The sequence below is a fragment of the Chenopodium album genome, chromosome 19, assembly GCF_948465745.1.
Source record: "Chenopodium album chromosome 19, dcCheAlbu1.1, whole genome shotgun sequence".
Taxonomy (NCBI): Eukaryota; Viridiplantae; Streptophyta; class Magnoliopsida; order Caryophyllales; family Amaranthaceae; genus Chenopodium; species Chenopodium album.
The window spans coordinates 32,585,672-32,602,899 of NC_137852.1; the positions used below are offsets into that span (position 1 = coordinate 32,585,672).

General features: G+C 39.5%; 2 protein-coding genes across 8 annotated transcripts; one reads left to right on the forward strand and one right to left on the reverse strand.

The window, feature by feature from the left end:
- Positions 1-874: 874 nt before the first annotated feature.
- Positions 875-16,923, forward strand: LOC145595163 (ubiquitin-conjugating enzyme E2 4-like). Of its 7 annotated transcripts, none has more exons than XM_081651533.1 (8): positions 880-972; positions 2,748-2,805; positions 9,690-9,745; positions 12,673-12,749; positions 12,926-13,043; positions 16,051-16,106; positions 16,335-16,463; positions 16,551-16,923. In XM_081651533.1, exons 3-8 carry the CDS (start codon positions 9,711-9,713, stop codon positions 16,580-16,582), a joined length of 447 nt encoding a protein of 148 aa, XP_081507659.1. In that variant the 5' UTR covers positions 880-972; positions 2,748-2,805; positions 9,690-9,710; the 3' UTR covers positions 16,583-16,923. The 7 variants fall into 7 exon arrangements, with proteins under 7 accessions (XP_081507662.1, XP_081507659.1, XP_081507661.1 ...); XM_081651535.1 differs by having other exon boundaries at positions 882-972; positions 9,706-9,745; XM_081651534.1 differs by having other exon boundaries at positions 886-972; positions 9,685-9,745.
- LOC145594250 (uncharacterized) lies at positions 3,370-4,080 on the reverse strand. The gene has a single exon (XM_081650585.1). It carries the CDS (start codon positions 4,078-4,080, stop codon positions 3,370-3,372), a length of 711 nt encoding a protein of 236 aa, XP_081506711.1.
- Positions 16,924-17,228: the final 305 nt, after the last annotated feature.

Sequence of the window (17,228 nt, forward strand, 5' to 3'; positions counted from 1 at the left end):
ATTGCGCACCGATTGGGGTGAGGAATGGAAGGTGGTTGGCAAGGGTGTATTTTTAATTTTTAATTTTCACTAATGAATTAAGTAATCATTTTAAAGTTAAAATAATTTAAAAGAGACCCAATCATATGTTGCCATGTTCATAATCAATGACTAACGGAGTTAACGTCCGTTAGTCTTTTGGTGACATTTTTGTTAATCTCAAGGCATATGGTGAATTTGAAAATTTTCATGGGTATATGAATAAACGAAAAACTAAGGTTTCATTTGACATCATTGTTGTTTTCTGTTTTTTGGTTTTTTATGTTTTTAAAATCATATGATATATGTTATATAAAAAATAAAAAAATTAGTCACACTTATTAAAATCATGAAAATTTTGAAAACTGCAATAAAAAAGCGGAAACACCTTTTTCTTGTTTTCTATTTTTAAAAAAATGAAAATTGAAAACCAAAAACAGTGTCAAATAAGCCCTTACGGATATATGATGAAAAACCATATAAAAATGATACATGAATAACGTGACCTAATAATAAGGTAATAACTAAATAATTACTCAAGTTTAAAAATGATCTTATTTGAATATTGAATTTGTCAACCTCACTAAAATTTGGCCAAACGCGAAAAGAATATCATCTACAGTAGAAGTGACTCAATGGTCAATACTAAATTAACCCAATCCAAAATTATATGACCTGAAATTAACCAAGTCAATCCCATTGTGAACCCAATTTGAATTCACCCAAATGGAAAAGGAACCAGTCTAAAGTTAATTCGTACCAAACCCAACCATGACTCGATAGACCTTGATCCAAAATTGATCCGACTTGAAGTGATCGGACCCAACCTGAAATTAGTGAGAATGCGCGCTTCCAAAAACTAGTCGGGTGAAGATACGAATAGCTTATTAACATCCTCTCTCCTCTTTCTGCTGAAAGTTCAGAGTTCTTGCAACAAACTTCAAGCATCGTTAGGTATTTCCATCCTCTTTTTACCTCTCATCTGATTCTAGGTTTCAATTCTCGTTGTTTTTTTGTTTATTTTCAAAAGATTTCATTGATTTTATTTACTTGCTTGAATTAAGTCGAATGTAGTGAAATAATCGACTTCTTGAATTTGCTAGTAGATTGTTCGTATAGAAATTCGCTTTCGTTGACCTAAATTCGTTGTTTATACCTCTTATAATTGGATATTGTTCCCCAAAAATTATTAGTTATTGGTTTGTGTTTGATTTAATTTATTGTTAGGTTTCTAGTTGGACTAATTATTTGACCTAAATTCGTTGTTTTTTTTTCTATTTTTTTTTATTTTCGAAAGATTTCATTGATTTTACTTTACTTCTTGAATTTGCTACTAGATTGTTCTTATATAAATTCTCTTTCGTTGACCTAAATTCGTTGTTTATACCTCTTATAATTGGATATTGTTCCCCAAATTTTATTAGTTATTGGTTGGTGTTTGATTTAATTAATTGTTAAGTTTCTGTTTGAATTCATTATTTGACCTAATTTCGTTTTTTATACCTCTTTTCATTATCAAGATTTATGGTTTTGTTAATTGGACTCAAGGCTAGAGGTTGAATAAATACAATTGTGATTTTTATTTTGATTTTGTTATTGTCTGCATATTCGAAAGTTCAGATTGCTGATTTGTCTATAGTGTCTTTTTTTTAAGTCTTAAGTAACTTCAATTTAGCTATCTGTGTTCTTGAGAAATTACAGTCTATTTGACTTTGTGCATGTAATACAATTGTGATTTTTATTTTTATATTGGTCAAACTTAGCTAGGCTCACAAGGCTCACAGCTGCCCAAATAGGTTGAATTTGAGTTAGATAGGTTCAATAGCCCTATACTTCCATATTGGTCCTATTCTTTTCTAACTATTTTTGCTTCAACCTAAGTTTTAAAAGACGCAACTCGCAAGGCGCAAATGGTCCTTGCAGCCTAGGCGAAGGCACGCGCCTTTTGTATGCAAGGCTCATGTAATTATATATTTATTTCAAATTATTTTTCACTTTGATTGTACTTAATACCAATTAAAAAGATTCATAAATGATATATGTAAAGCTAAGGTACTCTGAATTTGAAAAAAAGTCTATCATTTTTCAATTTATAACTTAAATCTTAGATAGATTCAAACATCTCCTTTCCGTTTCGGTCCTAGTATATTCCTTCCTATTTTGCTTAGGCTTTGTCAAATTACTTTACCCTTAGGAATCTAAATATATGTTCTAAGGACTAAATGCTAGTCATGGGGGTAGTGGTGTGGGTGTGCAACAGAGCGGTGGGGCAGGTGCAGGGAGGGGATATTGGCAACTGTTGGCATGGGCACTACCAGGACTGCAAGCAATAGAGTGTGTGTGTGTGTGTGTTGTGGTGTGCTGGCAAGGGGGAGGGGTGCCTTAGGAAAGATAGTAGCAGTAGCAATTACAGGAGTTGGTGAGGTGGTTAATGGTCTGGCCATCTAACTATAGTGTTTGCCATCTATCCTTTTATATTTGCTTTATTGAATACAGGAGTTGTATCACCCAAAAACGGAAAATAACTAAAGCTATCATGTATAACTTGGCTATTAAGCAATTACAAAATAAAATCTTACAAAATAATTTTTGCTACACCCTCAACTATCATGTGTTACAAATGTTAATTTTACAATTTGTGGTACAGTTTTACACGTGGTACAAATATAAATTTGTTGTAGTTATATAATTTCCCTAACTCAGCTTTCTCTTTGCCTCCATTGAAGCAGCTTCTCATCAGCTTTCTCTCAGCCTCCATTGAAGCAACTTCTTGTCAGTATTCATCAGGTAATTTGAATTTTACAACCTTAACAACTTACTACTACTGGTTTAATTTGCAATTCGTACTGTTTACGTGTAAAATTTTGTGGAATTATAAACTTAAATTATCTTTGATTTACTTTTTTTTAAAAAATAATATTAATTGTATGTTTGTTGTACATACAATAGGTTAGAGATGAACTCCCTTACAGAATGCATATCATATGGTTTTCTTATGTAAATTACGATGTTGATTGCATAGTATCTACAGATGAACTGTTGTTTCAATCTATGCAACGGACTACGTGGTACGGATATAAATAAGAAGGATGTTTGATTGATTGTAGCTTTAAGCTTGCGTAAGTGATAACAATGGCTTTAGGCCATAACTCTCCAAAATGTGTTTACAATTTTCTGCATAACTCTCTACTCCTTACTCTTCTCTAATTATACTACTCTCACCATACATAATTGGCAATACAAGCCTTAATTACTACATGTACCATATTTGGCAACTTACTACTTAAAGCTATTACAAACAAATATCAAAAAGTAACTTGTCCCCTGATGCTCCTCTGTTCTCAAACGGCCTCAAAGTTTGCTGTTGTTGTTGGTGCGCTTCTGCCTCCTGCTGTAAACCAATGTCACGGGTGGGGTATGAGGGTGTATTGCAATACCGCCCCCCAAAAGACTCACCTTGTCCTCAAGGTGGAAGCCCGGAAAACGCTCATTAATTGTGGCGGCATCCTCCCAAGTGGACTCAAATGTCGGCACTCCTGCCCATTGGATTAACACTTCCAACTTGCCCTTATGTCCTCCCCCGCGTCTCAGCTCTTGCACTGCCTCCGGCTCGACCATTAACTCTAACTCCGGGGTCAATTGGTCGGGTATAGTGGGTGAACTCGGGCCATCTCCAACAGCACGTTTCAATTGGGAAACGTGGAAAACGGGATGAATTCGGCAATGATCAGGCAATTGAAGTTTGTATGCCACCCCAATTCTTTGCACCACCTTATAGGCACCATAAAATCGAGCTGCCAACTTCTCAAAGGGGCATTTTGCTAATGACCGCTGTCGATAAGGCTGAAATTTGAGGAACACGAAGTCCCCAACTTGAAACTCTTCATCCCTCCTCTTAAGATCTGCGTTCTTCTTCATTATGTGTTGTGCACGAATTAAATTACTCTTCAATTCATCAAGCATCATATCTCTTTTCCTCAACATCTCTTCTACCGTGCCTACTGTAGTGTACCCATTATCTCCCTTGATCAATTTTGGGGGAGATCTGCCATATACCGCCATAAATGGAGTCGTGTGGGTCGAAGATTGTGGGGTTGTGTTGTACGAATACTCGGCCCAAGGCAGCCACTTGGCCTAAGTCTTTGGTTGCTCACTTGCGAAGCAACGAAGGTAGGTCTCTAACCGCTTGTTGACCACTTCGGTTTGGCCATTCGTTTGTGGGTGATAGGAGGTGCTTTTCTTCAGCTCTGTACCTTGCATTCTAAACAACTCTCGCCAAAATATACTCAGAAATATTCGGTCTCTATCCGAGACTATACTCGAGGGTATTCCATGTAACCTCACAATCTCTTTAATGAACACCTCTGCAACTCCATAAGCCGAGAAGGGATGTTTAAGCCCAATAAAATGGGCATACTTCGACAAACGGTCCACCACAACAAGGATAGTATAAACCCCTTTCGACTTAGGCAATCCTTCGATAAAGTCCATACTCACATCTTCCCAAATTCTCTCCGGTATTGGCAATGGTTGGAGCAATCCCGCCGAAGATTGTTGTGAGTGTTTGTGTCGTTGGCAAACAAAACAACTTCGAACATATTCAGCCACCTCGCGTCTCATACCTGCCCAGAACCAATCAGCCCCTAATTTCAGGTACGTTTTTGTCTCTCCGGTGTGACCACCCTCGGGTGAGTCATGGTAAATCTGGAACAGGGACTTCTTCAAGCTCGAATTTCGCGGAATTACTATTCTCCCCTTGTAAATTAATCTGCCATTTTCCACAGCATACCCACGCAACCCATTCCCTTTTTCCACCTCTTTTTTAAGCCTCTGAATTTCCTGATCCTGCTCGATTTCTTCTCTCAATAAATTCCACTCCACGCCTTGCGTGGTCAACATAGCCCCACATTCTGCCCCTGCCTCATCATTCCCCCGTCGTGACAGAGCATCGGCCACTCTATTGGCCACACCGGGCTTATATTGAAGCTCGAAATCGAACATGATAAGCTTGCGTACCCACTTTTGATACTCCGCTCCAATCTCACGTTGTTGGGTGATGTACTTAAGGCTTTGTTGGTCACTTCTTATCACAAATCGCCTTCCCAACAAATAATGCTTCCATTTCTCAACCGCTAAACAAACGGCCATAAGTTCCTTCTCATATATCGACTTACTCCGCCCTCGGGGTCCCAACACCTTGCTAAAGAACGCTACCGGCCTCCCCTCTTGCATCAAAACGGCTCCCAAACCATACCCCGACGCATCCGATTCAACGATGAACATTTTGGAAAAATTAGGCATGGTCAGGACAGGAGCCGATACCATGGCTGCCTTGAGTGCTTTGAAAGCCTCATCCGCCTCCTCCGACCACCCAAAACTGTCCTTTTTGAGCTGATCGGTGAGAGGTCGAGCAATGTGAGCATATTGGTGAATAAACATCCTGTAGTACCCTGTCAAACCAAGAAACCCCCTCAAATCCTTCAAGGACTTAGGAATGGGCCATTTGAGCATTGAGCCCACTTTCTCATTGTCCACTGCCACACCATCCTTAGAAATGATGTGGCCCAAATATGCCACCCTTTCTTTGCCAAACTCACATTTCTTGTAATTATCAAACAACACATGTTTTTTAAGTATAGCTAGCACTAATCTAATATGCTCTACATGATCATGCTCACTGCCACTATACACTAATATATCATCAAAAAATACAAGCACAAATTTACGCAAGTAAGGTCGGAATACCTCATTCATCAATGATTGAAATGTGGCCGGTGCATTAGTGAGGCCGAACGGCATGACGAGGAACTCGTAGTGACCCCTCATGAGTTCGGAAAGCGGTTTGATGAGTGTCCTCCGGTCGCACTAAAATTTGATGGTATCCGGCCTTGAGATCCAATTTCGAGAACACCCTAGCCCCATGCAACTCATCAAGTAGCGCATCGATCACCGGTATCGGGTATTTATCCGGCACGGTCTCTTTGTTCAATGCCTGGTAATCTACACAAAACCTCCAAGATCCATCCTTCTTCTTGACCAAAAGAACGGGACTCGAAAAGGGGCTAGTTGAAGGTTCAATTATTCCGGCCGCAAGCATTTCCCCGATGAGCTTTTCGATCTCGTCTTTTTGGAATTGGGGATATCGATATGGCCGAACACTCACGGGATTACTCCCCTCCTTGAGTACAATGGAATGTTCGTGACCCCGGCTTGGCGGCAACCCTTGTGGATCTGCAAACACCTCTCTATGCTCTTCTAACAACCCTTCTCAAAAAGTCAGGAACTTCTTCACCTTGCTGCTCCTTTTGCTCTCCTTCCAAACCATTCATCTCCACCAATAATCCCCCATTCTCCTTCCTTAAGGTCCTTAGCATTGCCTTAAGGGTAATTCCGGTGCGCGCCAAACTCGGATCACCATTGATGGTCACCTTCTCTCCTCCTACAACGAAGCTCATGCTCTGCGATTTTCAATTAGTCACAACCTCTCCCAATTTTTCTAACCATTGCACCCCTAAGATCAAATCAGAATTTCCTAATTGAAGGGGTAGGAAATCCTCTTTCACCTCCACCCCATCCTTTAATTTCACCATCACCCCCTGACAAACACCACGCCCTTTGACCGCGGCTCCGTTGCCCAACGACACCCCAAAGGCGGTCGTTCCCGTGATCGGAACTCCTAACTTCTCGACCGTTTCGAGAGAGATAAAGTTATGTGTAGCTCCGGGGTCGATCATGATGACCACCGGAGTTCCCCTGATTTCGCCTCTGAGTTTCATGGTCTTCGGGTTAGTCAGCCCAACAATTGAGTTCATCGAAACGGAGGTCGGAACCTTCTCCGCTTACTCCGGCGCCTCCAGCGCCACTAACTCCCCGGCCTCCTCGTCTTCTTCCTCCTCCACTATAATACACTCAATCCCTTGGCCGTACAAACGTGCGTGGGACCGGTCCACCGCCCATCGCACCGGAAACATAATCCTTTCGCCCTCTTCTCGGCGATTTCTCTATCCGTCAGCCGGAGAACCTCGCCGTTGAACCTGGTGGTGCTCGGGTTGCTACGGCTAGGATATGATTGGTTGGGTTTGTTAGTTGAGGCCACTGAGGATTGGGCTGACAGGGTTGGATTCGGATTCGGGTAGGCTCGGTTCGGGTTATAAGAGTGGGTAGTTTGGTAGTGGGAATTTGTGTTTGAGTTAAAATTGTAGCTGGACGTGTTTGGGCTGGGTGAACGATTTGGTAAGCTAGTGTTTTGGGCCGGCCCAGTACCGAGTAAAGTTGAAGCTGGACTCTTGTTAAAATAAGAATACGGTCCGGGTCGGTTATAAGCGGCTCCATGTTTCCTCGGGTTATTAACCCGATTCCTCTCTTCTACCCGTATAGCCAGGTTCATCGCATCCTCGAGGGTTAACGGGTTGAGCATTCGGATCTCCGCCCTTATCTCCTCCTTCAAGCCGTTAACAAATTGGCCCTTCATGATGCTCTCAGGAATATCCATCAATGGTGATGCCTTCTCAATAAACAACCATCGGTACTCCACCACAGTGGTGGTCTGCTCCACCGCCAACCACTGCTCGTGCAATGTTCCAGCGTTCACGGGTCGGAATTGCACTAGCACGCGCCCCTTCAAATCCTCCTAACCTCCTGGAGCTCGGCGTCTACTTTCCCACTGATACCACCTTAGGGCATTGCCGTCCATGGCCACCACCGCGGCCTGGACCTTCTCCACCTCCATGAGGTTGTAAAATTGGAAATATTGTTCACTACGGAGGATCCACCCGTCGGGGTCGGACCCGTCAAACACCGGCATATCCAATTTTCGAAACTTCCAATTCCCACGGTTCTCCTGTTGTTCGTGGTGGCGAATCCGATATTCTCCTCCGCCGCCGGCTTCCCAACTTCCAATTCGTATCCCATTGAACGCACCCTCGCCAAACTGCTGGTCATTAACCCCACCGTTCAAGTGCGGTGTTCCCTCAAAGCCACCCAAGTTGAGTGGTTGTTCCACCTCTTTGTTCATCGTGTTAGGCTGCTTGCCCAGGGCTTTAATGGCGTTGTGAATTTCATCCATGACTTTATCTTGCCGACTCGTCGTCATGTTAACTTGTTGAACGATGTCCTGCCGGAATCGGTCCATCTTTCCTTCTAGCGATTGTCTCACCTTGTCCATCGTTTCATCTTGTTTCTTTAGCAGAGATTGTTGAAGAGAATTTTCTCCTTCGCCGAGATTCTCGAAAATTTCCTCCACTCTCTCTTCAAGGGCCGCCACCCTCTCCGGCGTTACATTCAACGGTGTTGGCGGCATGTCGGCTCTGATACCAACTGCAACGGACTACGTGGTATGGATATAAATAAGAAGGATGTTTGATTGATTTGAGCTTTAAGCTTGCGTAAGTGATAACAATGGCTTTAGGCCATAACTCTCCAAAATGTGTTTACAATTTTCTGCATAACTCTCTACTCCTTACTCTTCTCTAATTATACTACTCTCACCATACATAATTGGCAATACAAGCCATAATTACTACATGTACCATATTTGGCAACTTACTACTTAAAGCTATTACAAACAAATATCAAAAAGTAACTTGTCCCCTGCTGCTCCTCTGTTCTCTAACGGCCTCAAAGCTTGCTATTGTTGTTGGTGCGCTTCTTCCTCCTGCTGTAAACCAATGTCACGGGTGGGGTATGAGGGTGTATTGCAATCTATCGTGTTTAATTATGTAAAATTACCATGTTGATTGCATAGTTTCGATAGATGAACTGTTGTTTCAATCTATCGTGTCTAATTTCTATAAGAATCAGTTATCGTCCTGGCTTCTGTTCATGCTTTTCATAAAACTAATACTCGTAGATGTGTCAATTGATGCTGAAATCTTTCACGATTTTCTGTATGTGGAATTTATGTGACCAACTTGAGCTTTTGGCTCAAGGCTTTGTGGCTAATTTGTATATATGATGATTGAGATTGGTAGTTTATGCCTCCTAGCTAGTGAGAATAAATTAAATTATGTGTAGACCTTTCTATTTCCTTGGCATGTTACTCGATTTTTAAATGGGATTTGCTTACTAGTTTGGAATGGTCATGATAAATACTTCATTTTTTATTACTTCCAACACGCTTTTTCACTATATTTAAATAAAGTGGGACTCACTTGATATTATACGCTTAACAACTTAACAACTTGAGCTATCCCTCCCTCTCTCTTTAAATTGTAATATAGTATTATGTATTTATTAAGTCGTTGACACTAATTTGACTAACATTTTGCTTGTTTTCTGATTTTGTAAGATGTATTTGGAAAGAGATGTTGCTTACAATGATGGTGAACTAAAAAAAAAAAATCAAGAACAATGGTCCAAGTTTTTAAGAACTAGAAATATATTGAAAGACTTGTTTTGTTAGATGGAAATGTGTACTCAACTCTTAGCATGTGTAATTGTTTTTGGCATGGGATGAATTGATGATTAATGATTGGGATATTGGATCAAATTGGCTTGGAGTTGTATTTGAAGAATTTTGACATAGTATTATTATCCCAAGTTCATTGGGTTTTATAAAAAATATTTATATTATGTTTTGGGATGGATATTTAATATTTTATATTATTTATATATGGCAATTAGATTTGCAATTGGCGTAGCTCATTTTGCCATTGTTAATTTCACAAGTGCAGCTCATTTCTCACGTAGGTGAAATGGAGGAGCGGCGTTTTCTAGATGGCAAAAAACTGTATTTGTCTACTTCGCTAATTCGCATTGATAAATTTTTATTTGAACGCTAAATCGTGTTGATATTTGATTGTGCATGATAATTTATTTGATTCCCCAAAGTAAAGCTATGAGATATTCTTTCAATAATACACATTTTTTGCCCTTTACATTGTTTACCTAACTAATCCATGATGAGTTTGTTAAATTGCTCAAGAGAACTCTGTTCTTAAATTTTGTAATTTTGGTGTGTTGGAGAGTTAGCTCGGATTATCACTAGGGTTTATGTAGGTTAAATGTAAGGTCACGTCACTTTGGGTTAGGTTGGATCAATTCAAATCGGGTCAGATCTTGCTACCTCGTGTTTATTTGGAGAGGGATGAGGGGAAATTGCGACCTGAAAATATGTGATTAGAATTTAGTAGAGTAATTTACTTTGAGGTAAAATGGGGGAACCTATATTTGGCTTTGAAAAGGATTTTAATATTTGGTTTAGCAACAACTTAACAATTTAATCAACACCAACAACTATTACATCAAATTAATATTTAAGAAACAAAGCAACTACCTCCTAATAACGTAAGAAAATTAGGTCAAAAACTAACCTCTTAAAATCAAACAAAATTTAGGGGTCGTTTGGTTCACGCGGGGCAATCGGAATGGAATGAACAAAGGGAAAGACAAAGAATGGAATGAAAATACCTAAAATGTTCTATGTTGTTTGGTCTTAAAAACAAAGGGAATGAGGCCCACCAGTCCCATCACCACATCACCACCACACAACCACCTAAAACCTTCACTCTCCACCATTTCCCGCCACCAAACCACTCCCTAACCATTCGCCTCCCTTCTCCGGCCGCCACTCGCAAAACTTCCCTCGGCCTTGTATTCTCCCTCAGCCTCAAAAAACCTCCCTCGCAAACCTTAGAAACCATTATTCTCCCTTGCTGTTTACCCATTCGAGGGATGGGCGAGCTGCGACAACCTTCGACGAGGGTTGAAGGAAGTGCGAACACGGCAGCGATGAAGGTTTACGAGGGATGGGCAAGGTGCGATAACCTCCGACAACAATTGAGGGAAGTGCGAACAAGATTGAGGGAAGTGCAAACAGGGGAAGCGATGAAGGTTTACGAGGGATGGCCAAGGTGCGATAACCTCCGAAAACAATTGAGAGAAGTGCAAACAGGGGAAGCGATGAGGGTTTTCGAGGGATGGGTAAAGTGCGATAACCTCCGACGATGAAGGTTGAGTAGGAAGGTGGTGATGTGGTGGTGCGAACAGACAAAACAATGTTTTTCCAGTCAGGGGAGGGGCGGCGAGGGTCGGGTAGGAAGGTGGTGATGTGGTGGTGGTAGGGAATGGAAATGGAAATACCTAATGGGGTGGGGAATGAACTTAGAAGGATGTGGGGGAATGGAGGGAGTAAAGGGAATGAGAAAAGGTGGTGATGACGGCGGATGGAGTGTGCTGGCTGCTGTAAGGTTGGATTGGGTATAATTGCAGACTGAGAATGCTGGTTGGTGGCGAATAGTTGCTGCTATAGTAGTGCTTGGTGCATGTCTACTGTGAGAAGGGGCTGTGGGGACTGAGGTTGATGGTGAGACAGGTGAATGGGGGCAATTGGGTAGAAACATTATTGGTTGTTTTGGAGTTGCCAAGGGCTGCTGTTGTGAGCTTGCTGTTACCCTTTGCGTGGGAAGGAAAGGGAACAGCTGGCAGGTGGCTGTAAGTGATTGTTTGGTGGCTGCTTGAGTGTCAAAGAGAAAAGCAGGGGTTAGTGCAGAGATGCTGTGGTGTATGTTAGTTATTTGGTAGGGTGTAGGTTATTTATTTGATACAATGTAAAGTTACTAGGGAAACAGCAAGGAGGGGGCAGCAGTGCGCTGTTGGCTCTAAAGCTAGGAAGGTGCATAATCTTTGAATATGAACGTAGACATAAAACACAAACCTCGACCCCTTATTCCTGCACAATATAGCAAAAACTGAAAGTAGAATAGGCAAAATATAAACAAATAAAATAAAGATGACATATAAAAGGCAATAAAACTAATTTTTTCTAAATAAGATTAAACTAAAAATGAAATTTAAAAGCTAATCAGAAAATGGAGTGCGCTGGCTGCTGTGAGGTTGGATGGGAGATTATTTCAGGCTGTGATTGCTGTGCTAGTGGCGAAATGTTGCTGCTATGGTAGTGCTTTGTGTGTGTGTCTACTGAGAGTAGGGGCTGCGAGGACTGGGGTTGATGTTGGGTGTTTGGGTGGTGGTGAGACGGAGGAGAATGCAAGCTGCCGTAGTGTTAATGGGACGGTTTGTGGTTCTTTAAGAATTCCCAGGGGGTGCTATTGTGTGAGCTTGCTGTTGCTTGCGTGGGAAGGAAAGGGAGTAGCTGGCAGGCGGCTATGCATGAATGTTTGGTGGCTGCTTGTGTGTATAAGGAGAAAGCAGGGTTAGTGCGGAGATGATGTGGTGTATGTTTGTTATTTGGTGGGGTGTAGGTTAACGGAGAAGCAGCAAGGAGAGGCAGCAGTGTGCTGTTGGCTTTAGGTGTGAAAGGCACATAATCTTCGAGCACCAATGTAGATGTGAAACATGAACCTTGACCCCAAATTAGCACCCTACATAATATACCAAAAACCGAAAGTAGAATAGGCAAAATAAAAACAAATAAAATAAAAGGAAATGAGATATAAGAGGCAATAAACACTATGAAAATATAAAAGGTAATAAAATAAATCCCGGCCTAATTCTAAAATGTAAAATAAACAAAGAACAATCAAATTACGAAAATAAGAGCCAAATCCACCAAAAACTGATGAAAACCAAAACAAATTATAAAAAGGAAAAACAAGGAAATCAAAAGAAAAAGAGGTGGAAAAAAAAGAGTAAGCATGATTTTAATTTTAATTGTCTAAATTTATTGTTTATTCTGATTGATTCAAATGATAACAGGGCACAAAATTATTCTGTCCAATTCCTTACAGAGGATTCAACAGAGATGGTGGTCGATTTTGATGGACCAAAAGATTGTAAGTTAAAACTATACTTTAAATCTAAAGTGTGTGTTTTATATTGTGGACCCAAAAACTGTTTGCTTAAACTTGTGGATTCTAATCTTTTATTCGTAATTACATATATTCTACCAAGAACTAACTCAATCATTTCTAAGTTCATTCTTATCTATTCTCTCCCCTTTCCTTTACAGCCCTCTACCACGGCTTTCGCTTCAAAGTGGTAGTTGAACTTGAGGAAGGCTACCCACATGGGAAGGCACCGGTCGTTTACTTTCAAACAAGAATTCTGCATCCAAATATTGATCTTGAGTAAGTTTCCTAAATCCATCTTAATAGCAATAAACATGAAGTAAGAAGAGTTTTGATATATATATATATATTATATATATATAATATATATATATATATAATATAATATATATATTATATATATAATATATATATATATATAATATAATATATATATATATATATATATATATATAATATAATATATATATATATATATATATATATAATATATATATATATATATATATAATATATATATATATATAATATATATATATATAATATAATATATATATTATATATATAATATATATATATATATATATATATAATATAATACCTCCGCTTTGGATTACTTGCAACAGTTTCCTTTAATGGGTGCTTCACATTACTCGCAACAAGTTTATTTCTTTCCTTTCTTAGTAAGTTTTTGGCTATAAAATGACAATTTTACCTTACTTTTTTTTTAAAACATCTTAATTAACTTACAAATCAATTTTTATTACATTAATCCCTAAGGTTAATTGATTTTACCTTACCACCACATCCATTCTAATTCATTCACTTCCTCCATCTACATTCACATCTTCCTCCATAAGTTTTCTCTCTCTTCCTTCATAATCCACCACCTTCAATAGCAACAACCATCATCACCACCGCCACTACCACCGACCACCACCACCACCACCATCTTTAATGGAAACCACCACCAACATCGCCGCCACATTTTCTCTCTCTTTCTTTGCTTTTTTTTTGTCCTCATTATCTAAATTCGAAGGTTCTTTTGTCAAATTTAACCATCAAAACTATAGATATAGAGTTTTGAAGAGTTTTGATGGTTAAATTTCACCAATTTAAGCTTTAAATGATGATGGAGAAGGGTTTATGGGTTTGTCAAAGGTTTGTTCGTGGTTGCTAGGTCGTCGGTGAGTCGGCGTCGTGTGTTTCGGCTTGTGGGTTTCGGTTTCGGTTTGTGGGTTTGATTTCAGACTTGGGTTTAATTGCTAGTTTTGCGTTTTCTGGGCATCGTGGGTTGGGTTGGGGTTTGCTGCGGGGTACAGTGGTTTTGGGGTTTTGATTGGAGGGTTCGTGGGTGGTGTTGGAAGCGTCGGTGTTGGGTGGTAGTGCTGGGTGGTTGTGTTGGGTGGTGGCTTGGTGCTGGCTTCGATTCTGGGTGGTCGACAGGTCGGTGCTATGGAGGGTTCGTGGGTGGTGTTGGGTGCGTCGGTGGTGCTGGTTCAGTGGTGGTGGGTGGTTTTGGTGATGCTGGGTGGTGGTGGGGGGTGGTTTCGGTGAAGTTAGGTGGTGATGGTGGTTGGTTTCGGTCGTGCTTGGTGGTGTGGGTGGTGGTGGGTATTTATTTTAATTAAAGTTGAATTTATTTTTCCTTTGTTTTTGTTGGATTAAGAGTTAAACATATACCCTTATTTTTCCATAATCATACTTTCAATCTTTTGCCTCGGCCTCCGCAAACATGTCCTTTGTTGCGAGTAACATGAAGCGGAGGTAGTAACCGAAACCGAAACCCACAAGCCGAAACACACGACGCCGACTCACCGACGACCTAGCAACCACAAACAAACCTTTGACAAACCCATAAACCTTTCTCCATCATCATTTGAAGCTTAAATTGGTGAAATTTAACCATCAAAACTCTTCAAAACTCTAGATCTATAGTTTTGATGGTTAAATTTGACAAAAGAACCTTCGAATTTAGATAATGAGGACAAAAAAAAAAGCAAAGAAAGAGAGAGAAAATGTGGCGGCGATGTTGGTGGTGGTTTCCATTAAAGATGGTGGTGGTGGAGGTCGGTGGTAGTGGCGGTGGTGATTGCTATTGAAGGTGGTGGATTATGAAGGAAGAGAGAGAAAACTTATGGAGGAAGATGTGAATGTAGATGGAGGAGGTGAATAAATTAGAATGGATGTGGTGGTAAGGTAAAATTAATTAACCTTAGGGATTAATGTAATAAGAATTGATTTGTAAGTTAATTAAGATGTTTTAAAAAAAAAGTAAGGGTACAATTGTCATTTTATAGCCAAAAACTTACTAATAAAGGAAAGAAATAAACTTGTTGTGAGTAATGTGAAGCACCCATTAAAGGAAACTGTTGCAAGTAATCCGAAGCGGAGGTAGTATAGCACATCAATTCACTTCATGCCCAAGGTTGAAAGCAATGTGCTGCAAAAATCATGGTTTCTGGGTTAACAGTCAAAGCTCCCTTATGGTGTTTCTTTTTTGAACTATAGTTTCTTTTTTGAATCACAAGTCAGATATTGTCAAAGATAATGTTGGTACATTTTGGATTATGTTCATGATAATTGACCGAGCCTTCAAATCATCATAAAATTCCTCAAATTTCAACAGTAATTACTGCTGAACTTGCTTTATTGAACAACAAATTTCCTTACTACTCAGGGGAAGTGGTAATCTAGTTTCCTGAATCCTTTCTTTATCCCATACTCCATACTATTTCATCTATATTAATCCTCTATGGCTTTAACATGGTCTTCAGCAATTTTGGGTCTTAGCGTACCCATTCAGTGACGCACTGCAGCATGTTTAGCACATTCAAATAGGACAACCAAACATATTAACTCCTATAGATGGGTTAGAGCCTAAGCGTCTGCATAACAGAAACAAAAGACTGATACTTGTTTGGTTACAGATTCATAATGTTAGCCCATTGGTGTCATGTTGGAGGGTGAAGGACTGAAGGGGTGGACCACCAAATAAACTAGTTCTGGCTCAAAAAAAAAAAAAAGGTAGTAATATTCAATTTGGAAGTTTTCTGTTACAGTCTCATTGTGACAACATACAAAACACTTGGGAAGGTTCGGAAGTAGTCAAGCATAGTAACTTAATGTCACAAGGGAGGTGGCTTATAATTAAGACCCTATGTATAGTTGTGTAATTGTCCATCAAATTGACATGAGTGTTGTTTAATATGCAATGGATTCTTTTTTTTTTACATTAACAATATGTAATGGGGATCCTGAGAGCATTTCTAACAATTTTTTACAGCAGTGGATTCTGTAGCGTCTGTGCCCTGGAAAATGAAAAGTGGACAGTAAACTCAAGTGAGTATCATTTCTTTTACTATCAACTATATATCATAGCTACTATATTACTTAAATGCCTATGCCTCATGGACTACAAACTTAAATATAAACAAGATAAATTGAAAGGGTACTCGGCATTTCTTTTTGTGGTTTTAACGATAAAGCGGTGAGCTTACCCCCTCACTCCCTACTTTTCGATTCCTTTGCATAGAGTTGAACTTTATATTGCTTTGTTATTCACTGCAGACCTTGAGCACGTCTTTTCCTACATTTTGCCACAATTGTTGTGCTTTCCCAACTTTGAAGTCGCCTACAATCAACAAGCATCAGATTTACATCATGAGTCCCCTGAAATATATGAGCAGGCTGTCATACGTAATACCTGTCCTTCCCATTTGGCCTTTTTTTGCAATTAAGTTAACTATTGCTCTTTGCTAACAAGTGTCAAACATTTGAATGCAGAGACTTGTGAGGAGTATGCAGAAAGGATTTGACAAACATGAGTGAAGGGCCATCACGAAGAGATGAAAAACAATTGTTGATAATTCAACTCAGACAACAATGTTAAATGATCTAAAGTGACTGATCCAAAGTGATCTGCCACTATTTTAATGTTGGGTGTAAACATTGGAAAGCATGAGGACTTAGTATAAGGGATAAAGAGCTGGGATATTTTAATTTCTGTTTGTGGGTCTAGGATGAGAAAATTAAGCAGTACATAATAAGACATACATGACATTTTCAACCCTAGTGAAATTGTGTGGAATTATACTGTGTGGTTTCATTGAATGGAACGAGATCATGAGATGCATAAACCCCTGATTTTACTGCTTCACTTAATCACGTGCTTTGACACTTTTGGTTACCTAGTGGTATAACTATAGATTGTTTGAGGATGTCCCTTGGGATAATGACTTGATAGCTGTATTTAAAATAATTCTTCATCAGACATGTATAAAGCAATGAGGATACAACTTGAAGACAGAGGCTTGAATAATATTATTATGTATTAACCTCCACCCAAAAATCTAATAGCTTATAGTGTCACAAAATTAGTCCTAGACAAAGTTAATATATATCTGTAAGTATAATCTCTTAGAATCACAATTTGTCGAATTAGAATCAAAATGACCTCCCTCC